This window comes from Dendropsophus ebraccatus, chromosome 5, assembly GCF_027789765.1.
Source record: "Dendropsophus ebraccatus isolate aDenEbr1 chromosome 5, aDenEbr1.pat, whole genome shotgun sequence".
Classification (NCBI taxonomy): domain Eukaryota; kingdom Metazoa; phylum Chordata; class Amphibia; order Anura; family Hylidae; genus Dendropsophus; species Dendropsophus ebraccatus.
In genome coordinates this window covers 25,765,353-25,791,651 of record NC_091458.1, presented here as the reverse complement: position 1 = coordinate 25,791,651, position 26,299 = coordinate 25,765,353, and the positions used below count along the sequence as shown (strand labels likewise).

Genomic DNA, 26,299 nt, shown 5'->3' with positions numbered 1-26,299 from the left:
GCAGCTGGTGTTAAACTACAACTCCCAGAGTGCTCTGACAGTCGTAGGCACACCACTGGCACTGATCAGCAGAATTCCATTAATCTGGCACTAGAAATCTGATCATCCAGGACTGTCTCCTACATAGTTCTCTGCTTGCCAGTTTAAAAAAAATTTTAAGGTCATTTGCCATCTATATCCTTCACTTTTCTGGATGGGCTTCATGGTCCAATACAATAGTATAAACTTTGCATATCTATATACAGTATGAAGGGCTCCGTGCGCCAGTACTCCCATGGGTGCTGGTATATCTGCACTACAGATAAGCGAACCTTGAGCACACTCTCGTTCATCCGAGCATGCAGTCTTTGATTACCGCTGGCTGGAGAAGTTGGATGCAGCCCTAGGAAGTCCTGGAAAACACGGACACAGCCATAGGCTATATCCAAGTTTTCCAGGACTCCCTAGGGCTGCATGCAACTTCTCCAGCCACTGGTAATCAAAGGCTGCATGCTCAGGTTTGGATGAACCTGAAAGTGTTTGACGTTTGCCCATCTCTAATCTGCACTTATGTCTGGACATTGGCCAAAAGTGCCGCCAGCACTGCTATGCCAGTACTGCAATGTTAGTACTGCTTCTTTCATGCCATGTATATCAGAATGGTAATGTAGGTCTCTGCTTGGGGGTCAAGTTTTCACCCAACTTTGATAAATGTTTCTGCTTATCAGAGCTGGCATGTTGTGGGGCATAGAAATAAGCATTATTGGTCGTCAGTCTGGGTATCCTGGGTGAAATTCCTCCAGTATGGGGTGGGGTGGGTTTCACCTGCTCTTTGCTGATGAGGGTCAATAACCTGGAAACAGCTCTCTACAGATGGGTAAAGAGAGTTGTCTGGCTTGGCTTACACCCATAGTATTGTTTTAAAAGGATTCTCTGGAGGCATGTAAACCCTGCCTCAACCCCCCCCCCCCCCCCCCCCCCAAATGAATCCCTTCAGGTGACATGTGCTCCAGCCTCGCACAGGATTGTCCCACTAAAATTATGACTGTTGACAGGGAGCGATCTCTGTATCACAGTGCAGAATGTGTTGGTACTATATAGATATCATATACATCAAACTTTTGAAATATTGCTGTGTTTTAAGGTAATATAAGCCCCTGGACTTACTATTATTAAAAAAATATATATATATATAGCTTTAAAAAAAAAAAAAATAAAAAAAAAAGATTGTCATATTACCACCATAACAACCCATAATGAATAGTTATTAACTAAGATTAAAAAGTTAACATCTATAATCAGTGAAATCCAAGAATTCCAAAGTCTTGCCTGCCCCCTAATGTACGACAGATAGAACTGCAGCTATAACTTGTACTGAGCGGAATCCTGGCTCTTGTGTGTGCGGATTATTAAGCAGGAGATCTATCAATGTTATCATGCATCATATTATTATAGAAATGGTACAAAGCTATTGGGGGAACTACCCACCTAATGGGGGACCTGTATAATATGTATTTCATGGGGGACCTAACTATCTTCCAAAACAGCACCACACTTGTCATCAGGTTGTGGTTTCATTCACTTGAATAGATCTCAGCTGCAATACCATACACAACCTGAGGACAGGTGTGGCGCTATTTTTTAAAAGGGATGAGTTCAGTTTTTCTGTTTCCAGATAACCCCTTGAATAGGGAGGACTTTCATACTGAATAGCAGAGGATTTACTAACCTACCTAACAGGGGGAATCACCAACCTGATGGGAAGGACCTACCTACTACCCCCCCCCCCCCCCTATCTACCCACATTATTATTGTCTAAAGTACAATGGATAAACAGTTTGTGTAGATGAAAGGATACAGGAAAAGTGAGAAGCCTAAGTTCTATCTTTGGCAGATTCAACTTTTGGCTGGAGTAGGTCATCACAGCTGCCTGGCCAAGAGAGAGAAGAGTAAATGAGTGACATAGATTACAGAAGATGCCCCCTGTAGTCACTGGATGTAACTGCTCTGTAATCATTGTGTAAAACTGGTATTTAATGTTTTAGGGTGACTGTATTGGGTTGGTAGTGTTCCTGGTGTGATGGCAATATTTGGGCCTTATACTGTATAATGATTTTATTGGTAATAAAGTGACAGCCTATAGTATATAGTGTGTGACTGTGCTGTCAGTAAGATATTTCAGCATTTAGAGCCCCACTTAAAGGGTTACTCCAGAGGAAAAATATGTCTTTAAACCAACTAGTGGCAGAAAGGTATACAGATTTGTAAATTACTTCTATTTAAAAATCTCAAGTCAAGTACTTATCAGCTGCTGTATGTCCTGCAGGAAGTGGCGGATTCTTTCCAGTCTGACACAGCGCTCTCTACTGCCATCTCTGTCCATGTCAAGAACTGTCCAAAGCAGTAACAACTCCCAATAATAATTAAAAAAAAACCCTCTCCTGCTCTGGACAGTTCCTGGCATGGACAGAGGTGGCAGCAGAGAGCACTGTGTCAGACGGGAACAATGAATACACAACTTCCTGCAGGACATCCGCTGATATGTACTGGTGAGACTGGACATTTTTATATAGAAGTTATTTACAAATTTATGTACCTGGACGCTTGTCTCTTTTTTTTTTTTTTTTTTTTTTGCTGCTATTGATAAATTCAGCTGAATTTTTAAGATAAATAAACCTGGTCAAATTACCAACCCAACCTTAATTTAGCAGCAACTGTTTAGCAGCAAAGTGTAACCTCTTACTTGCTTTGCTACAACTGGCAAAGCCAGTGCATCAGTAACCCCTTCTCCCCCATATGATTTCTATAGTAGTGAACAGTGTAAGCCCAACACAGGGCCAGCGTGTTCAGTGTATTTCACCAGCACTATGTTACGGCAATATGGAGAGAAGGAATATGTGCTGTGAGTGGCCAGAGAAGAAAGGGAAAGGAAGTCCTGAGCTTGTTGTATGTACTTACCTCTCCCCGCGCCCCGGCCGGATGTCGTGACTCGGGGGGGGAAATGCCTTTCCCGACTGATGGACTGGCTTCTCAGCCAATCAGTGACTGGAGCATCGTCCCGTCCCAGTCACTGACTGGCTGAGCGGCCAGTCCATCACCTGGGTCGTGACGTGGACACCCCAGAGATCTCGGAGTCTGGGGTGGGGTCCTGCAGCTGCTCCCACTGGGGAGAGGTAAGTTGCCACTTGAAATCAATTCCCCCCGACGGCTACCGGCTTTTAGAAAATGCTGGATTTCTCCTTTAATCTAATAAAACTGTTGGTGCTGTGTGACAGGAGAGCTGACCATACAATGCAAGCACCCCATGGATTTTCTACTACTGAAGGTGGATGTGCAGCAGCTGTACCAATGTGCAGTAAAGAGAGACACCTAGTGGCCATATGTATAACATTGATTGAAACATAGAAAACTTAATTAAGCGAGTAATATTGCAAAACTGCAAACCCTGGGGACTTCCAGTTCCAGCGCGCACAGGATGGCAGCACTGTGAAGGAGCTCCCACAGTAACTCGCTATAGACTCGGCTCCCAGCTGTTACCCGTTACCACGGTAAATCCCAGAGCACCTGACATACTCCTCTACCCGTTAGGGACATGGAGAAACAACAGCAGCGCGCTGGGAAGCAACACAGAGCCCCCTCTTCCTCTATACCTCTCCCACAGAGGGAGAAAACAAAATCCAAGATGGCTGTGTCTCCTCACACAGCAGAGCAGCACATCACCTCAGGAGACACAAATATAAATCATTCACCTCCTGCTTCTTCTGAAATGGTCACAAATGACCCCAACACTGAATCTTTTATTCCTGGACTGTCTATTTCCTGTAAATCACTAGCCATAGAAGTGGCCAAAATAATAATACCAGACATTACTGCTTCCTTGGAAGCCACTATAATGACCTCACTATCTGCTATACAGGGAGACATTTCTCATCATACCTCCCAAATACATGAATTAGAAGAGCGCCTAGGGTTAGTGGAGGATGAACTAGCCACGACTAAATCTAAGCTACAAACAACTATGAAACTTACTGCAACATTAAGGGACAAGACAGATGATCTAGAAAATAGATCAAGACGGAGTAACCTTCGCATAATAGGTCTGCCTGAAAGCATACCACTGTCACAATTATCCATCATCTGTACCTCAGAATTACCACAGACCCTAGGTTTACAAGGCTCTTGTCAAGTAGAAAGGGCACATCGTATAGGCCCTCCAGCAAACGCTTTAACCCCTTCCAAAAAGGCAACTACTAACAAACCGAGACAAGTCATAGTCAAATATCTTAATTATGCAGATAAAGCTGCTATTTTACAGGCGTTTAGGAAAATGAAAACTTAAGTTCTTATAAGAGGTCACAAAATTCTGATATTCAATGACTATTCTGCTACAGTAGTCCAAAAGCGAAAAGCATTTGCACCAATATGTACGGCTCTAGTACATCAGCAAATTAGATTTGCACTCCTCTTCCCTGCTATTCTAAAAGTCTTCAAATCAGATGGATCTACCAGTGTATACCAGCAATGGCGGATTATAATGTAGGCAGTTTGGGCGGCCGCCCGGGGCCCGAGGCTCCGGGGGGGGGGCCCATGCCTTGCCGCCCACATTATAATGCCGCCCGGGAGGCCCTCTTCCCCCCGCCACTGCAGGCTCTTGTGACCGCAAGCATTGTTTCGCTTGCGGTCACAAGAGTCTCCGGCTGCCTCCGGCTGATGCGTGGCTGCCGGGGGTGTCCCGTCCTCTCCCCGGCAGCGCGCGCATCACACAGCTCCTAGTGCCGCCTGGGGCCCTGACTTCCGGTACTGGGAGCGCACGTACCGGAAGTCAGGGCCCAGGCGGCACTAGGAGCTGTGTGATGCGTGCGCTGCCGGGGAGAGGACCGGGCACCCCCGGCAGCCGCGCTCAGCTGGAGACTGCAGAAGGAGAGAGGATCGACGGGGGAACGCAGGGTAGGTGAGTTGTATTTTGTTATTTTTGTGTTATTTACTGACTGGGGGGGCAAGGGGGACCAGCTATAAGGGGGGAAAGAGAAGGGCCATCTATAAAGGGGGAAAGGGGGACCATCTATAAAGGGGGAAAGAGGGGGACCATCTATAAGGGGGGAAGAGGGGGACCATCTATAAGGGGGGGAAGAGGGGGACCATCTATAGAGGGAGAAAGAGGGAGACCATCTATAAAGGGGGACTATCTCCTATAGGATTAGCACCCTCCTCTCCTGACATCCTCTGTGCTGCTGGGACCTCCCCTATAGATCAGCACCCTCCTCTCCTGACATCCTCTGTGCTGCTCGGACCTCTCCTATAAGATCAGCACCCTCCTCTCCTGACATCCTCTGTGCTACTGTGACCTCTCCTATAAGATCAGCACCATCCTCTCCTGACATCCTCTGTGCTGCTGTGACCTTGGGGGGGGGGGGGGGGGCAACATCAGGGGACCAGGTGAGGTGGCAATATGTTTATTGGGGGCAGTGGAGGTGGGGTGGGCAATGCTTACTGGGGGTAGCAGCAAGGGACCAAACATTATGTTTATTGGGGCCAGCAGGGAGGGGAGGCAGGCAGTGTTTATTGGAGACAGTGTGTGTGTGGGGGGGGGGGGGGCGCAGTAGCAGATTATAATGTGGGCGAATTGACTGGGGGGGGCAGGTTGGGTGGACAGCCCGGGGCCCAGGGTACATTTAATCCGCCACTGTATACCAGACCCCTGAAGAAGCTTTGTCTCTCCTAGAGAATTTGAGAGACCCAACTTCTGCTACTCCTCCTGGGGATAAGAACAAGAGACGACGTCTTGATAGTCCTACATCTCCTTCAGCAGATATGGAGTGATGAACTATACTGACTAACATGTCTAACAAGAGTCATCATCTTACTTCAGATATTTATTTATATCTCCTATTCCTTTATATTCCATCATTTTCTCCCTTTACTTATGCTCCTCCTATTCTACTATGACTTCCTAAGGTTTCACCTTAAAGAAAGAGTTTTCCTTTACCAAATTAGTCATGGCATTTGTTTACTTGTACAAATCCTGCTTGAATAGGAAAATGTATAGGAAGAGATATTGCTATGTAGTATTATTGATATTAGCGAGTTACGTTTTCTCGCCATGTTTCTATTTGTTTTCTATATCTTCTTGTATCTTTCTATTTTCTCACCAGGCTATATGCCCGCTCGGAGTCAGCGAATACTCCGTATGTTTCTGTGTGAAAAAAGTGAAGTCTTATACCAACTTTCTTTCGCTTATTTAGTTGTAAGATTTAGATATATTGCAATATTATTGCTATACTGCTCTCTGTATATATTATGTAAGGTTTTTTTTTCAGTTTTTATGCTCTCGGGTGTAATTGTAACATGAGTCTCTCATCTATATTTTTCTTACCCCTACTACTGCTGTGTGCTCTTGGGGTGCCTGCCTCTTATCGCTTCATCCGCTCCTGGCTTTTATGAAAATCGTTTCTTGGAATGTAAAAGGTTTGCGCTCTCCTTCCAAAAGAGCGCTCATCCTTAAACACCTTAGAAGACTGGGAGCGGATGTAGCGTTATTACAGGAATCTCATTTGTCTGAATCAGATTATGTCACAATGAAAAGGTTTTGGGTAGGTGAAGTCTTTGGATCTCCTGCTCAAAATAGGAAGCGTGGTGTGGTAACTCTTATTCATAGAAATGTTGTCCACTCTATTGTTTCTCAAACCTCAGACTCAGAAGGGAGATTTCACCACATGGTTTTGGATACTCCATCTGGACATATAAGCTTATATAATGTTTATGGCCCTAATAACAGACGAGCTCCATTTTTCCAACACTTAGAATCGTCCCTTCTTCAAGATGGTGAATCCAAAATAATAGTAGGAGGTGACCTCAATACAGTGTTACACCCGCATGAAGATAGGAAACGTTCCACTCCTCTGACAAGGAATTCTCCTCCTCCTGAATTATTTTTAACAAATTTGTTATCTAGTACTCATCTAGTGGATTCCTGGCGTCATCTTCATCCTGAAGAAAGAGAATTTTCTTTTTTCTCACATTCTCAGATGGCTTGGTCCAGACTTGACTATATGTTAGTCTCACAGGGAGCCTTGAGCCTACTAGATGACTCTGTCATAAATGATATGGTTATATCTGACCATTCTCCGATTACTTTAACCCTACGTGATTCTTAGGCTAGGTTCACACTGCGTTTTCAGCATCCGTTTAACGGATCCGGTTTTTTTTAACGTCCAGAAAAATAGGGTAAGCAACGTTTTTTGGTCCGTTTTGGTCCGTCAAAAAATCAGTTTTTTTTTATAATGGAAGTCAATGGAAAAACGGATGCACACAAATGAATCCGTTTTTTGCAATCCGTTTTTTGCAAAAAACGCATGCGTTAAACGGATGCTGAAAACGCAGTGTGAACCTAGCCGTACCCTAAAGGAACAGACATTATTTGGAGATTCCCAGCAGTTTTAGCTTCAGATGAAGTCTTCAAAAATCTTCTTAAAAAATGGTGGTCACAGTTTTGCGACACTAATTCGCAACATACCACAACTCCTATACTGTTCTGGAAAACTGCCAAAGCTGTACTAAGGGGCAATATAATCTCTTATCTCTCTGCACGTAAAAAAGAAGCGACCACCTCTTACAATACTCTTACTACTAAACTTCGTAATGCATACACTACCTTCTTATCTTTACCTTCTGAACAAAATAAATCCCTTTGGTGTATAGCAAAAAAGGAATTTGAATTAGCTCAAGAAAAACTTAATAATTTATATAAAGATCACTATTTTTCTCGTCTTTATAAATATGGTAATAAAACAGGAAAATTATTAGCTAACTTGGCAAAGAGTAAACGCCCTATTTCCCATATCGAAAATATGAAAGATCATAATGGTTTATTACATTCTGATCCAAAAACTATTTCTAATATTCTTCAAAAATTTTACCGATCCCTTTACTCTTCTGATCTTATAGATCCTTTAGCGGGTCAACAGTTTCTCCAGTCTCTGAATCTTCCCAAATTGGATGAATCTTCTCTGGCATCATTAAATGCCCCCATCTCTCCTGAGGATATCTCTAAAACAATATCTTCCCTTCATAATAATAAAACACCAGGGCCAGATGGATTTAGTGGAGAATTTTATAAAGTTCCAAATACTGATCTGGTTCCAACTCTCCAAAAAGTATATCAACATATAATAGATAATAAATGCATGTTACCTTCAGGGGAAATGGCCTATATTAGATTACTCCATAAACAAGGGAAAGACCCACAACTTCCATCCTCATATCGGCCTATTTCTCTTATAAATCAAGATTTAAAAATTCTTACGAAAATTATGGCTGACCGGCTTGCTTTATTTCTCCCTAAGTTGATTAGTAGCCACCAAGTTGGCTTTATAAAGGGCCGCTCAGCGATAACTCATATTAGAACAGTTCTAGCCGTACAGGAAGTAGTACGACAACGGGAAAATCCAAACCATTCACCAGGACTGCTTGCCTTAGACGCCGAAAAGGCATTTGATAATCTTAACTGGGAATGGATGGATATGACCCTCTCTCGCTATGGCATTACAGGACCTTTTAAAGATCTTATCTCTACCATATACAATAACCCAACAGCTCGCATTCATACACCTGGATTCTTGTCTGACACTTTGCCAATCCTTAAAGGAACCAGACAAGGTTGCCCAATGTCCCCCCTTCTTTTTGATTTAGCATTAGAGCCCTTAATTAGATTTCTTCTCCTCACACCTGAATTTAAAGGCATTCAAGTAGGCAATGAAGAAGTACGTATAGCTTGCTTCGCTGATGACACCTTATTATTCCTAGAAAATCCCACATCACACATCCCTGGTGTTTTAAAAATCTTGAAAAACTTTGGCTCATTTTCTGGTTTTAAAATTAATATTACTAAAAGCCAATTGTTACCCTTAATACCTCACTTGGCTCCCCATATTTACCCTGAAGGTATAGGTATAGCAAAACAACACCTTTTATATTTAGGAATTAAAATTGAACATACCCCTTCTTCTCTCTACTCATTAAATTATATCCCAATCTTCCAAAAAATAGAACAAGAACTTGATAGGTGGAAAAATTTACCCCTTTCAATCTTAGGCCGTATTCATCTTATTAGGATGATGTCATTTGCTAAATTATTGTATCCCTTACAAATGATCCCCTTACTACTACAACATAAGGATATTTCTCGACTCAGATCAGCCTTTACCAAATTTATTTGGAGATCAAAACGACCAAGAATAGCATATGATACTCTCAGCCTCCCCAAACATAAGGGTGGGGCTCAATTACCTAATATCAGATTCTATAATTTGGCCTCCATTTTCAGACACATCAGAGACTAGATTAACGGTACTTCTTTCTTTTCTAATTATTCCTTGGAGTCTGCTCTTTCTTCTCCTTGGCCTTTGGCTTCGCTTCTTCACTTCTCTATTTCAGAACTACCCTCACATTTAAAACACAATGTTATTATCGCTGATACCGTGGCCACATGGAAAGCTTTAAGAAAATTGTATAAACTCCCATTTAGTCTTTCTAAGTTTTTCCCATTATGGGACAATCCCCTCTTTCTACATGGTAACATCATTGGACGGACCGCTCCACTGACACAGTGGTGGAAAGTAACCCGATTTAGTAGGTTGGCCGTGAGAGGGCCGAGTAATTGGATCGGGAGTTCACTTGTTTTTTTTTTGTTTTTTCTTTTGCTATTATGAATTGTTTGGATGGGAAATATGTGAGTTTACCCTGGTCAGTTGGGGGAACTGCAGCCTATAATAGATGGACTGTGGAGACCTTCTGCCTTGACAGGGCGGTTGCTCATTGGCTCCGGAGTTCCGGGTCCGTGGATAGCCGGTGTGGATGAATGGTTTTTCCATCCGGTGCCGGCGTGCCCCTGGATAGGGGTCAGATTGGCAGGAGAAGGGATTGAAGCTGGTGGTGGTCATTTGTATTATTTGGATATGTTAAAATTTTTATTTATTTATTTTTTTTATATTGATGACGCCTACAATTGATATGGTACAAGTTGGGGGTCGGTCCTGGTCTCTTTCGCCCGTCTCCCCTCCCCCCTTGGCGCGGTGGGGGGGTGGCTGCGCCGCAGCCTGGTGGGTTGAATGTTTATAAAGTAGGTGGAGGTAGGGTGGTGGGTTAAGTAAGAAGGAGGGTTTAGTCAACAAGAGGGGCGCCCTGCATGTTTAACCATACAGAGAAAATAAAAATTTTTGTATAATGACAAAGAAGTCTGGGTGATACCAGACATGAGTTATAGCAATGTTTAGATTGGGGATGTTGCTTTGTGAAGTTCTATATTTATTCTTGTTGGGTTTTTTTTTTGCGGATGTCTGTTTGGGATTATGCAAAATAAAAAAAGAATCTTAAAAAAAAAAAAAAGCAAATCACTCACTTAAGTAACTTACTGGACTCAGATAAGGGAGAGTTGTTATCTTGGGAAAAATTTAGAGACATGTATAATATCCCTCCCCATCACCAGGTTTTATTTGAACAACTGTGTTCTTTTGCTATTAATAGAGTTAAATCTTGTGCGAAGGCAGAAAAAACTAATGATTTTGATTTTCTATGCTCCAATTCTTCTCCCACCTTATCTCTTTCACAAATATACCGTAGGATATGTGTTGATTCCTTACACAAATCTCCTCCCCCCTTTTCTCCGGAAATGGGCTGCAGAAATACAAACAGATAATTTGGAACAAAAATTGCTAAATAGCATCCGATATGTTACTGCAGCCACTCCCAGTGTGAAATTGAAGGAAATCCACTTCCGGCTACTCCATAAGGCAATTTACGCTTTTAACTTTTCTTACTCCACCATGCCAGATGATTTCTTGACATATTGTCCAAAATGTAAAGAACCTAGCGCAGATTTATTACACTGTGTTTGGTCTTGTTCTCAAATTCAGACATACTGGCAATTAGTACAAACCTTTATTCAGAATACATGGAATGAATTCATACCTCTAACTCTGCTCAGTTATGTTTTTCATGTTGTGGTGGCCGGGGATGGAGATCCCTCTGAAAAACCTATAGCCTCAAAATGTATTCATCTTACTCTGTTATTCGCCTTAAAAGGCTTACTAAACCGCTGGATCTCTGACACACTTCCCACTATTCCTGAGCTAACAACCTCGCTTAAAGAAACTCTTCATTGGGAAATGCTGGATGCAATCCGCAACAAAGATGTTTCCACAAAAAATTTCATAAAAAAAATGGAAATTTTTTCACATAAAGGTTATGTCGCAGGAGGAGAGGGAAGCTGTTATGAAACACTTTTGTAATACTGTTTGGTATCAGACGGCGGAGGCAAGGGGCACCCTAGGAGTACTCAGAGTTCCTTAATTATATTAAAGATAGAGATTCTTTATCTACATTTCTTTCGATCCTGTAGAGCATTAATTTTTGTTCTTTAGATTCTATTGTTTTTTTTATAGCAAAATTGTTTTCAAACTTACTATATATTGTATCCTATTTATTTCTTCCTTTGATATGTAACTGTATTGTTATAGATAAAATTTGAAAAATCTAATAAAAATATTTGAAAAAAAAAACAAAAAAACTGCAAACCCTGTTGATTTCTTTAAAAAAATATTTTTTGGCGATTGTACCTTTTTAAGAGTTGCAAAATTAAAGCAGCACATTTATTGACAGCTTGCACCATTTTGATTGCTATATATATATATATATATATATATATATATATATATATATATATATATATATTAGCCATGGGGTGAAAACGATGTCGGTAAGTGGCGCCAGCTGATTTGGAGATATCTGATCTGTTTTTAATGACTGGTTGAATTACAGTTTGGTGTTTCACATTGTCTCTTAGGTCACACATAGTTAATCCCATTGCCAGGTGGGTGCGGGCAGATGAGGTGTCTGTATGTGTCCAGGGCTCTATGGAGCGGACGTTGCACTATGATGTATTCCGCTCTCTTCCTTCCTGATCTGCTGCAGATTTCGGATCTTGTAATTGCTTGTAGACTGGGGCTTCCTACAACTAAGGAACAAAATACCCATCCAAGCCTGGCTGTGCTGGCATCTGCTCGCCTCTGAGTGCCCGCTGTGCGGATACCAGGCCTCAGTGAAGTCATCTGTGTGTACAGGAAGGCTGTCCACGGGGGCCGTGCTGAGGTCAGTCACCAGAACCAGGTGGATGGGAGCGCCACTGACCTCTACTTAACTGTCACACTGTAGGACTTTGCATGACGGCAAGAAGCTGAATCTTCTGCTGCTACTCATAATGCAGTTACACCAGTCCTCCACCAGAGGGCAGCAAAGGCTTAAAGATTCCTTTATAAAACTATATTAAATGTTAACCCCTTAAGGATGCAATGAATTTTTTTATTTGCCCATTCTATCATATTAATGTTTTTTTGCGTGGGTTTTTGAGCTGTAATTTTTATTTCCATCATTTTTGGGGGGGGGGGGGGTACATATAACTTATTGATTAACTATTTGTGGGGGTGAATGGTAAAAAAAAAAAAAAAAAAGTTTTTTTAATTTTTTGCATCATTTACTAGTCACAATGATAATGGCGATAGCAAAATACATAGGTGTATTTTTTTTCCTCTTTATTTGTGAGTTGTTTTTTTTTCTGAGGAGTGTGCTGTGGTTTTTATTCATACCGTTTTGGAAAACTTACATGTATGAAATGTTTTTTAGATATTGATTAAAAAAAAAAAAAAAATCTTAACAACCAGGCCTCAGTAGTAGTTTTGCTGGAGGGCTGCAGGTATGACACCTGTGCATTAGGGGATATGACCTTGCAATCACTTGATCACACATACAGTACACTGTAAGGCTTCTATACTAAAGTATATCATGGCTGTTAGAGCATCACTGATAGGAATCCTATTTGGTGCTGCCTAACAGGGATCATTAGGTATGCAAAGGGGAAAGGGTTTAAGAGGTTCACCAATTTATTTTCTCTCAAATCAATTGCTGTCGGATATAGATTTGTAATTTACTTCTATTAAAAAATCTCCAGTCTTCCAGTACTTATCAGCTGGTGTATGTCCTGCAGGAAGTGGTGTATTCTTTCCAGTCTGACACAGTGCTCTCTGCTCCCTCCTCTGTCCATGTCAAGAACTGTCCAGAGCAGTAGTAAACCCCCATAGAAAACCTCTCTTGCTCTCCAGACTAAAAAGAAAATATTACTTACTGCAGGACGTACAGCAACTGATAAGTATTGGAATACTTGAGATTCTTTAATAGAAGTAAATTACAAATCTCTGGCGCTGAGGAAGCAACTAGTTAAACATCCAATATCTATTCAGAATGGATTTCTGGTTGGGGTAAACATGTGACCCTATTCACTTACATTAGCTGAGATGCAGCACAAGGCAGGGAATGTAACACAGCAACTGTCCCTGTGTAGTCCACCCTTGTACATCACAAAATAAGGGCGTATTTCCACGTCCACATGGCTGTGTCATTATATTGCCACAGAGATTTAAACAGCATCCCGACATCATATGCCATTATCTGCATTCAAAAAGACTTTCCCCAGGTTCTCCCCCCCCCTTTCTGTCATCCACTGCTCAGAATCAGGAAATCTCAATCAGACTCGTCCTGTCTGTTCTATGAAGAGGGGAGGGGGGGGGGGGGAAAGAGACGGAGGAGAAATGTCGGCAGTAGAAAACAGAGAACAAAGGATTACTCAGCGGGGCTATTCAGAGTGCTGTTCAGAGTTCAGATAGGTCAGTGGTGACATCAGAGGAGAGAGCAGGGTAATGTAGCTTTCAATTAACTCTTTGTTGTCCTGTTTTGGTGTCTCATTTCATTCTTTCCATAGGATAACAATGAAGACAGGGGGAGAGCTTCAAACTGCTTTTTCATGATAAAAAAAAAATATTTTTTGGCTACTAAACCCAATTACAAAGTTTCTTAAAATCGCCTGGACTATTGATTTCTGCAAAAAAAAAAAAAAATCACGACAGTGACTCTTTAAGTATTTTAGCGCTCGCTCAACACTAATAAGAATATAAAACTCCTCTGTACCATGGCCATGCTACAGCAGCTTTGATCAGGTGCAGTCAGTGAATACAGAACACTTGCAATGTCCAAGAGCAGGAGTCCACTGCTTTGTTTCAGCAAGTATAGGTCACTACTATGTTTGTGTATATGCTCTCAGACTGAAGCTGTAGTATGCTGCTTCCACCACCAGATGTCACTGTGACTTGTACCTTATATTACATGGCTGAAGGAGAAACTGTGGAAGGGGTTAACTGATTTCTGTATTGCTTATGAGAGTCATGCCACTGTCTGGTTTTTATGTTTTACCGATCCCTGAGCTAGCTACCTCAGAGGTCACTACCCTATCACAGAAGGTTATCTTAGTCTCTCTGCCCAATTAGATCTCCCTGAAGAATCAGTATATATATATAGTGAGGTTAGGACTAGTTGGGGGAGTTCAGTTGAGATTCCAGCCAGTGTTTGTCCAGCCAGACTTTATCTAAAGTACCTGCTGCGGAGATTCTTCCAGGGCCTGGCCCGAGGCCAGGACCCTTTTGCAGGACTATTTTTTGTTTCTACTACCAGTGTTGACCCTAGCCATGTCCATCTAGAGCACCTTGCAGTGAAACTATGGTGAAAGGCAGGATCAAACCTATCCACACTGGGTGACTGTTCTTATTCCTCTGATTGCTGCACAAACTGCATAAGGTATTTCTCGAGTCAGTAGTTTATCTAAGTGCAATGAGCCGAGTCTCTACTGTAAGCAAATAGGTTTTCTTAGGGGTCGTCCCTACGGCTAGCTCTCCCACTGCATCCATGATCCTGTGTCACTCTGTGCCCACAAGATAGCTTAAGCAATCTTCATTCCAGTGGACGTAGGACTTTTCTCTTGCAGTCCCAGCTGAGTACCTTAGAGTCTGGATAGGGCCCAAACCTGTAATTGGCAAACTTAAAGTCAAAGTTGCTGAACTTAAAAAGGTGTTCAAAGTCACTATGGCTAAACCTAAGTGTTAACTCAAGTCATGTATCTTTAGTACATTTTATGGAAGCACAGATGGACCCAATACTATATGTGCTAGAACAATTAACCTAACATGTTTCTATGTCAGATTCTGAGTAGAGGTTTGGCCTTCTGAGGCATATATATAGCAGCAGTAAACCAACATGTGCACGGGGAATCGGTTCCTCCTTCCAGACGATTCCCTGCTTCCTCTAGTCTACCACATAACCAACTGAGCCACCATACTCTCTCCCTCTTATATAGAACCACCCCTGCCTGTGGGCTCTCTCTGGTATTGCTGTATTCCCTTATATACTGGGGATGAGCTGCAATACCAGATATAGCCTCATGACAAGTGTGGCGCTGCTCCTGGAGAAAAAGCAGTCTCTTTAATGATCTTAATAAGGTTTGACAGAGAAATCCAATCATTGTAATAGCTTAGGTAAGTGCTATTTTTATGCTTAATGTATGTTACAGCCGGGCCAGCATGGAACCAAAGTGGAAGCTAGGACTTTTTAGGCAGCAAGAGTAAGTGGGTAGCAAATAGTTATCTGTGGCTGGTATTTGTGGGCCATGCATGGCTTTGCTCTAGACCTACATCTTTTTCACTATGTGATACCCCAGCATAAGATGCTAAAGCCATAAGGAGACTATCATGGCTAAATCCCATAGGAGTTCTAGTCCCAAGCCTTGCCCACTTAGTCTAGGTGTACGTCGCACAAGTACACACTTATCGGAAGTCAGGAGCTCCATTGTATCATCCTGCATACTCAGGGGTAATATGAGTTAGAGTCATGGTTATGGTTGTATAACTTCATCATCTCCACATATAACATTGCTGATGGTACATACTGATATAATCTGGTCTCCTCGCTGCAGCTCCCCGCTCAGGTCTGCTGGTCCTCCTGCTAGGATAAAAGAGATGAAAATTCCTTCTCCGTCCTCTCCACCGACAATATTAAAGCCCAGGCCCGTGGAGCCTTTGTGCAGAATGACTTTCCGAGGTTCCCTGTGGAAACAAACAGCCATCTATTACCCTGGAGAAAAATACCTTCTACTTTATTTCACCCTGCTGTGATTTACAGTGGCTATCCACAGAAGAGGGGATAACATGCTGGTCTGTGGGGTTGTGACCACTGGGACCCCCAACAATCCTGAGAACAGAGGTCAAATATCCCCAGAATGAATGTGCTGCCAGTGCTCAATTCATTGTCTATGGGGCTCTGAGACATTGCTGCTCCCTTCAATCTGGGGTCAGCTGATCTCTGTTCTTGTGATCAGTGCAGATGCTAGACCGCCATCAATCAGCTTGTTGTCCTGTATCCTGTGGATAGGGGGTTGGTTTTGAATCTTGGGACTAATGGTCCTTTTACACGGAACAATTTATTGTTCGAATTTGCACGATAACGATCGAATTTGAACGATAATCGTACGTGTAAACGCAGCGAACGATCAAACGACAAGCGATAAATCGTTCATTTTGATCTTTCAACAAATGTTCACAAATCATCGTTGATCGTTCGCAAAAAATTTGTAGATCGTTCCGTGTAAACATTCTTTCAATGATTTCACCTATGTGTGAGATAGACTTAAACGATCGCAAAAAGATCGCATAGCGAATTTTCCGTACGATGTATTGTTCCGTTTAAACGCTGATCGTTATAAAAAAACATTGTTCATTCTAAATCATTAATCGTGCGATCGGGCGAATTATCGCTCGGTGTAAAAGTACCATAAGGGTGCGGTTACACATAGCGATAATTCGCCCAATCGATCGTTTAACGATTTTGAAGCAACGATTTGGTTTTTATAACGATCAGCGTTTAGACGAATAAATCGTTAGAAAAATCGTAAGAAAATTCGTAAGAAAAATCGTTAATGCGATCGTTTTTAAGATCGCTTAAGCCCATCTTTTACATAGGGTGAATTTTTGAAAGACTGTTTACACGAAGCGATCTGCGAATTTTTAACGAACAATGAACGACGATTTGTGAACATGTTGAAAGATCAAAATGAACGATTTTTCGCTCGTTGCTTGATCGTTTGCTGTGTTTACACGGAACGATTATCGCACAAATCCGATCGTCATAGCGAAAATTCAAACGATAATCGTTCCGTGTAAACGCAGCATTATGCTGGGTTTACACGGAGCGATTATCGGGCGAATTTTCGCGATAACGATCGAATTCGAGCGATAATCGTACGTGTAAACGCGGCGAACGATTGAAAAATCGTTCATTTTGATCTTTTAACAGGTTCTTAAATCGTCGTTCGCTAAAAATTCGCCGATCGTTCCGTGTAAACAGTCGTTTACTGATTTTTCCCTATGTGTGAGATAAGCTTAAGCGATCGCAAAACTAATTTTCTGTACAATATATCGTACAGTCTAAACGCTGATCGTTATAAAAAAAAAATTTGTTACTTCAAAATCGTTAATCGTACGATCGGGCGAATTATCGCTCCGTGTCACTGTCATTACAAAAAACTTTTGACAAAGTCATAGAAACATGTCAAAAGTTTTGATCCTTCTGGGTATGAATGTTTAGGGAGATCAATACGGGGGAAGATGCGCCTGCAGTACATCCTCTCTCCACTCTGAGTTAGAAAAAAGAGTCGGACTTATAATGGAGCTCTATGGAGTCTGACTCTTTTCTCTAACTCAGAGCGGAGAGAGGATGTGCTGCAGCGCGGTCCTCTCCCCGCTTGTTCTTCCGATACGGTTCAGGTCTGGACACACAGACCCGGACCGATCCAAATATCTCTCTATGACACTTTAAGCTAAGCCCTGCCTCTTTAGCTAAGCCACATCTTTTTTGACTCTCAGATGAAATATGGCAGAACATGTGCTAACATGTTCCATTCTATCATGGTATGAAACTTTATATTGTTGTATTGATCTCTGCTTGCACATACTTAAAGTTTTTGATCATGTTCCCCCTGTCTATTCTTTCCTCCAGACGATGCAGATTTACATTTGGTTGCCCTGGTGACTCATTTTAAGTCTGTCAGAAATCACTACCCCTAAATCCTTCTCTTCTGAAGTCTTTGCCAATACAGAACTGCCGATATGATACTCAGATAGAGGATTCCTCCTCCCCAAGTGCATTATTTTACATTTGGAAACATGAAACTATAGCTTCCAATGGAAGAGAAGTGCAGGTTAGGTGCATTCTCTTCTACCTCAAAGCCAAAAGGACTATCTCCTGTGCTTAGAGGTTTGGGGTCTTGAAAATATGCTAAGATGATGATAACATATAATCAAAATGAATAATAATTGATATAATTCTAATAAAACACAAAAATCAAAACATTATTAAAGTTGTCATAAAAAAAACACATAAAATTGTGTGGATAACACAATTACCAGGCAACCTCTTTATCAGACACTAGATGGCAGCAGTACACTTTGCTAAGGATTATGGTTTGGGACCATATTTTGTAGTGAGAGAAATGTATGAGAATTTATGCAGTGTTTCCCATACAGCAGCATGAAAGCATTAAAAAAAAAAAAAAAGTATTCTTTTTTTGTATTTTTAGGCTGTGTATGGAAGCACCATCAATTTCAATGTTTATCTAAGGAGTGATTGTTCTGTGAAGTCTCTCCGTAGATAAAACCGTGAATCTTTGCACTGCAGCTTTTACAGAGGAAAACAGGTCAGGAGAGCTTGAAATATTGAAGAGCCAAAGTGCTGAGCAATTCGAGGGTCACGGAAGTTCAGCAGCGGCAGCTACAATCTAGATACAGACAATGGAGAAGCTCTGCGGATGTATTACAATGGTTATAGGTACATGCAGTAGGTGTCTTTCAGTACTGTTTTAGCTGGTGGTCTCATGATGGTTTCACTGTACTTACGCATACCTGTCCATGCACATACTAATGTAGTATGTAAGCAAGAAGGTAGTAAACATAAGCTGTCCTAATAGTTCTGGTGCAGGAGCTGCCACTTTTCGGTACAGCCAACACTCTGCTTTAAAAGATGGAACCAGACGTAACTCTGATTCAGACAAGTAACACCTTATATGTTATAATCAAAGACAAAAAAGGTGAAAATCTTTCTACGATTATACATCACATGTCTATTGTATAGCTTCCATGGAGGCAGACCATGCAACTGCTACGGGGCCCATGTGGCAAAATGTGGTCTGCCTCCATGGTAGCTACGGCCTACAGCAACCACTGGCAGGTAGCTCTGCCCTGTCAGTCTTTTTATGGCCAGAGGCAGCACTGCACCTCCAGCCACAAGAGGGGTCCCCCCCCCCTATGTACATACTCACATGTTTCCCGGCACAGTCCCGCAGCGTTCTGTTTTCCTGGCACGCCAGTGACATCACTTGTGCACCATGAATCTGGGAGAAGGGAACGCTGAGGGACTGCACCAGGTCATGTGAGTATGTGCATTCAGGGAGCGGCATACAGGATTCACGGGGCCCCGTAGAGTTTCTTGCTATGGAGTCCAATGAATTCTAGTTTGCCCCTGCACTGCTCCACAGTCTTCTTCTCCCTCTGTCTATTAAAGTGACTGTACCACCAGGCCCAGACAGAAGCACTGGAGGAGGGCCGACCCACCCTTAGTGGGAGGAAACCCCAGCCCCTCCATGACGTGACTCCATAAGAATCAATGGAACCCTATCATAGAGGGGCTAGGGTTTCCTCCAACTAAGGGTGGGTCGGCCCTCCTCCAGTGCTTCAGCCTGGGCCTGGTGGTACAGTCACTTTAATAGATCACGTTTCACATGCTGGGCAGTAGATTATGCAGTCTCTAGTGGACAGCAGAAGAATAGCAGGTCTCTGTTGTGTAATGATAGAGTGTTATGGTACGTTTACACAGGAAGATTTATCTGACAGATTTTTGAAGCCAAAACCAGGAATGGATTTGAATAAAGGATAGATCTCAGTCTTTCCTTAATGACCTGTTCCCTGTTTATAGTCTGTTCCTGACTTTGGCTTCAAAGATCTGTCAGATAAATCTCTCTGTGTAAACGCACCGTAAGGCTGTAGGTTGGCACCTGCAGGCGTGCAGCGTGTCCAGGCACTCACCGTCACCCGTGCACGTTCTCTGCTCCCCCTTTCCACTGTCTGCCTCTGCCTTCCTCTGCTGGTGACTCTTCTGCTGCTTACACCATGGCTGCTGTTCCTGGTCTGCTCTCCCGGTGCCGTGCATGTGCACTGGCTGCAACTTAAAGAGCCAGTGCACACCTCTATATGTGTCCTCTGCCTTTCCAGCTTCATTCATTTAAGGCTACTTCACCCGCTCACCTGTGACTGCAAAGATGTCCATATCTGTATCCTGTATTTTGGCCCTGATCTTGCTTCTGAATGAGCCTCGTGTACCTCGCTGATTCTCCTGTGTATGAACCAGCCTGTCGATGCTGCCATTCCAAACACTGTGGACTCTGCTGCATCCATTCATCTGGCAATAGCAGCTACCAACGTTTTTCCAGTGCTGCAACCTGAACTTGCTCAGTTATACTATTCTGAACATTATGGACTCTGCTGCATCTGTACATCTGGCAATGGCAGCTACCAGCTCAGCTGCTCCACCATTTACTGGCTATAGCCACTATGTGACCTATCCCAGCTCAGCTGCTCCACCAGTTACTGACAGTAGCCACTCTGTGAACTCACTAAGCTCTGCTGCTCTATGTGCTACTGGCTATAACTGCTATTAGAACTTGTCAGCTCTGCTATTCTGAACACTACTGACTCTGCTGCATCATCTCCTGCTAACAAGTGCTACCTGCTGGATCTGCTTCACGCTGCTACTCAGGATAACGTGTGAATATATATGTAGTGTGTACAGTATGTGTGTTCTGTGTAGCTATGAAATGTGCCTGTTGTGTATCTATGTAATCTGCCTGTTGTGTATCTATGAAATGTGCCTGTCGTGTGTATCTATGTAATCTGCCTGTTGTGTATCTATGAAATGTGCCTGTTGTGTGTATCTATGTAATCTGCCTGTTGTGTATCTATGAAATCTGCCTGTTGTGTGTATCTATGTAATCTGCCTGTTGTGTATGTATGAAATGTGCCTGTTGTGTGTATCTATGTAATCTGCCTGTTGTGTATCTATGAAATCTGCCTGTTGTGTGTATCTATGTAATCTGCCTGTTGTGTATGTATGAAATGTGCCTGTTGTGTGTATCTATGTAATCTACCTGTTGTGTATCTATGAAATCTGCCTGTTGTGTGTATCTATGTAATCTGCCTGTTGTGTATCTATGAAATGTGCCTGTCGTGTATTTATGTAATGTGCCTTTTGTGTACCTATGCAATGTGCCTACTGTGTATCTATGTAATATGACTGTCGTTTGTATATCTTTGTAATTTGCCGGTTGTGTGTGTTTCTATGTATTGTGGCAATCAGTGTGTGTGAGTACTGTTGATATGTATATATGTATATTGATATGTATATGTATATCTGTAAAGTGTGAATACATATATGGTATCTACAGTATGGGGGATATTTATTAAATCCGGCGTTTTCTGTGCCGGACTTAAAAATGTCCCTGCGGCGTCGACAGTACGGAGATTTCCTCTACATCAATCCCATGCGCACCAGTGTGTGCGCCAGGAAACCTATGCCAGCTCAGAGCTGGCGTAGGTTTCCTGATAATTTTTCTGTGAGAAAAATGATGAATTAAGTGGACAGTGCCATATATTTAACTGCCCCACTCCGACACAACTCCTGCAACTTCCCACTGAAGACATTTGGCGTAATATAAATTCATATCCTGAAAGCTACACCTAGACGTGGTCTTTCTGGGTGACAATGCAGGAAAGTACTGAAGTATTCTTTTCTCTTTGCTCCTTTTACAGTATCACAAGAAGCCGCCATGTTAACTACATGCTACAAGTTTTTCACGTTTTTTGTTTTTTAATCTAAATAACCCTAGAACTTTTTCTATGCAAAACTGCAGATTTCCAGATAGATGCGATTCCCTGCCTAGTCTAGTGATCCGCTATGACCTATGAGGGAACCTGTGAGTGACCCCCCGTCTCTCTTACCTGGAAATCTCGGACTCTGGAAGCAGACCTCCATGGAAATGGGGATACGGAGAGGTGAGAAGGAAACTTTTGTCACATTCCACCGGGGAGTAATGTCTGGGAGAGGAAGGCTTCTCGCTGAGTTTATTGACGGTGCTATATACAGGCTCCGGAGACCTGAAGGAAGAGAAGAAGGAACATTGTAATAGAGGAAGAAAAGTCCATAAAAGATTCTGTATGGAAATAACAACCAGTACACAGAAGTATATGAATATGGAGGTAGATTACAAGGATCATATACCTCTATAGCACAGGTGTCAAACTCAGGCCCTCCAGCTGTTACAAAACTACAATTCCCATCATGCCTGGACAGCCAAAGCTTTAGCTTTGGCTGTCCAAGCATGCTGGGAGTTGTAGTTTTGTAACAGCTGGAGGGCCTGAGTTTGACACCTGTGCTCTATAGTAGAATATGTGATGCAGGACACCAGAAGATGGCGTATACTGCAGCACAAGCATAACATATGTGCCAGGTGGACGTCCCCTTTAAATTGAGTGTTGTAGTCACAAAGTACAAAGGCCTTACACTACATCAACGCATCAGTATCTATCTAGTCCGATACAATTAAATCCAGTCTAGACAATGCTCCGTGAGCTAAACACCCTGGGCTAAAGACTACACGGAGCGATTTTTAATGATTAACGACTAACGATAAACGATCGCAAATGAGATATCATTTATCGTTAACCTGAATCGTTCCCCATATTACACATAACGATGGTTGATAGATACGACCGTTATTGCGATGGTTACTATGATCGTTTATTCCTTCTGATCTCAGAAAAACAATGGGCGATGTGCAATTACACTGAACGATTAGTGAAAAAAAGCGGAACTTGAGCGAACAAATGTGGAATTACAGCGAACGATTAACGATAATTTTAGGTTCAGATCTAAATCAACAATCAACGACATACAAACGATTTTTCGATTGTTGCATGCAATTAAACAGAGCGATTATTGTTTAAATTCGAACGATATAACGATTTTTTGCGCGATAATCGTCCCGTGTAATAGGGCCCTTAGACATTGTACATAGCTAATCCTGCTCTCAAGAGGTAGATATATTGGTTTGCTATAATGTATTTGTCTGGAGTCCAGGCTGTAGAGCTCACAGAGCATTGTCTAGACTGGATATATTTGTATCACTTCTCAGCTGAGAGCAGGACTAGCTATGTACAATGTATCAGTCTGGAGTCCAAGCCGTAGAGCTCACAGAGCATTGTCTACACTGGATACAATTGTATCACTTCTCAGCTAATGGTGGTTTTACACGGAGCGATAATTCGCCCAACCGCACAATTAACGATTTTGAATTATTTTTTTTTATAACGATCGGCGTTTAGACGGAACGATACATCGTACGGGATATTCGTTTTGCGATCGCTTAAGCCTATCTCGCACATAGGGGAAATCGTTGAAAGAATGTTTACCCTGAACGATCTGCGAATTTTTTGCGAACGATCAACGATGATTTGAGAACTTGTTGAAAGATCAAAATGAACGATTTCTCGCTTGATCGTTCGCTGCGTTTACACGTACGATTATCGTTCGAATTCGACCGTTATCGGGCAAATTCGAACGATAAATCGTTCCGTGTAAAACCACCATAAGAGCAGGACTAGCTATGTACAATGTATCAGTCTAGAGTCCGGGCTGTAGAGCTCACAGAGCATTGTCCCCAGCTGAGAGCAGCAACAGGTCTGTACCAGAATAATAAACCAGTCTGTTCATTCACTGACAGCCAACACATATATTCGGTATATTCCTTCGACCTTCCTGCAGCTCTGGCTCCTTGTAAACATAGACATAACATAAAAAAGTCTCGGAAGGGAAGAACAACAACATGGACCAGGTCTTCATGTCTGAATCTATAATAAAATGCATGATCCGAGTAGATTGGAATAAATTTTCTCTTCCGATAAAATTCACTCCTCATAGAATTGACAGGTATGACAGATTATTCCATGAGCCATGAAATCGAGAAGAATTTAATTGCCGGACTACACGAGTCTGCCGAGCACTGACATAGTACATGCAAATCACAGGGTAAGCAGGAAATGGTACGCTCCGGACTGTACCAATAGTTTACCTGCCCTATGGTTACCTTCAGTGACCTTCATGATGTATATGGGTTATGCTACGTTTACACGGAGCGACAATTCACCCACTCAATCGTTTAACGATTTTGAAGCAACAATTTGGTTTTTATAACGATCAGCGTTTAGACGAATAAATCGTTAGAAAAATCGTAAGAAAATTCGTAAGAAAAATCGTTAATGCGATCGTTTTTAAGATCGCTCAAAGGCCCTATTCCACCGGACGATTATCGCTCGAATAATCGTTAACGATTAACAATCTCAAACGACCGCTATTGCGAAAGACCTGAAAACGTTCACTCATTTCCATGGAACGATTATCGTTACTTATGATCGTATTTGCGATCGTTTCTTCTTCGTTTTTCTTCGCTATTGCGTTCGTATCTACTGCGAACGACGTCTTATTCAATGTGAACGATTTGCGAACGAGCAACGATAAAAATAGGTCCAGGTCTTCATCTTTTACATAGGGTGAATGTTTGAAAGACTGTTTACACTGAACGATCTGCGAATTTTTAGCGAACGATGAACGACGATTTGAGAACATGTTGAAAGATCAAAATGAACGATTTTTCGCTCATCGCTTGATCGTTTGCTGTGTTTACACGGAACAATTATCGCTCAAATGCGATCGTTATTGCAAAAATTCCAAAGATAATCGTTCCGTGTAAACGCAGCAGTAGACTACAGCTACATAGCATAACTCATGGAATCGGAAAGTCATATAAGGGTCCTATTACACGGAGCGATTTTTAACGATTAACGATTGCAAACGAGATTGTTTAACGTTAACCTGAAATCATTCACCATATTACACAGAACGATAATCGTTAGATACGATCGTTAGTGCGATCGTTAGGGTCCTATTACACGGAGCGATTTTTAACAAATAACAACAAATGATAAACGATCGCTAACAAGATTGTTTATCGTAAACCTGAAATCGTTTACCATACTACACAGAACGATAATCGTTAGTTACAATCGTTACTACAAACGTTATTGCGATCGTTACTATGATCGTTTATTCCTTCTGATCCCAGGATAATGTGCTATTACACTGAACGATTAGTGAAAAACGCAGAACTTAAGCGAACGAATGTGGAATTACAGCGAACGATTAGCGAACAATTAGTGAACGATTAACAATAATTTTAGGTTCAGATCTAAATCAATGATCAACGACATACGAATGATTTTTCGATCGTTCCCTGCAATTACACAGAACGATTATCGTTCAAATTCGAACGATATAATGATTTTTCACACGATAATCGTCCCATGTAATAGGGCCCTTATGGTGCGTTTACACGAAACGATAATTGGCCCGCAGAACTTAAGCGAACGAATGTGGAATTACAGCGAACGATTAGCGAACAATTAGTGAACGATTAACAATAATTTTAGGTTCAGATCTAAATCAATGATCAACGACATACGAATGATTTTTCGATCGTTCCCTGCAATTACACAGAACGATTATCGTTCAAATTCGAACGATATAACGATTTTTCACACGATAATCGTCCCATGTAATAGGGCCCTTATGGTGCGTTTACACGAAACGATAATTGGCCCGATCGTACGATTAACGATGTCGGAGTAACGATTTTTTTTTCATAACGATCAGCGTTTATACGGTACAATATATTGTACGGAAAATTCGTTTTGCGATCCTTAAGCCTATCTCACACATTGGTTAAATCGGCAAACGATCTGCGAATTTTTTGTGAACGACGAACGACGATTTGATAACATGTTGAAAGATCAAAATGAACGATTTCTCGTTCGTCGTTTTAACGTTCGCTGCGTTTACACGTACGATTATCGTTCGAATTCCATCGTTATCGCGCAAATTCGCACGATAATCATTACGTGTAAACGTACCATTAGACTTCACAATGCGTCAATCCTAAATCAGATGTGGATCACATACTCATATAGTTGTGTGACTTCAATGCAATGTAATGTAACCTGAGCTACACATATATACAGTTTGTAGGTCTGAGATTTCTTTCCTACTATAGTCTATAGCAGGTGCCAATGTGTTTAATTGGTGACTACTGTTATGTTTATAAGAGGGAAACTTATTTTAGAAACTCTATAGTCTTGGCCACTAGGTGTCTCACTTCTCTGCAATCTGCTGTCCACTGCCTGTCGTCAAGAGAATTCTGTCTCTAATAAAAACTAGATCGACAAATTACAAGTTA

The 26,299-nt window shown here is 41.9% G+C and overlaps 1 protein-coding gene across 10 annotated transcripts in view; it reads right to left on the bottom strand.

Moving 5' to 3' along the window:
* DLG2 (discs large MAGUK scaffold protein 2) overlaps positions 1–26,299 on the bottom strand; it is an 818,767-nt gene that overhangs the window by 187,841 nt on the left and 604,627 nt on the right. For all 10 annotated transcript variants that reach the window (XM_069969704.1, XM_069969702.1, XM_069969703.1 and 7 more), the window contains 2 exons: positions 21,954–22,109; positions 15,800–15,956 (listed from right to left, as the gene is read on the bottom strand). In XM_069969704.1, the coding sequence (XP_069825805.1) occupies positions 15,800–15,956; positions 21,954–22,109 (313 nt within the window). The remainder of the gene's footprint in view (positions 1–15,799; positions 15,957–21,953; positions 22,110–26,299) is intronic.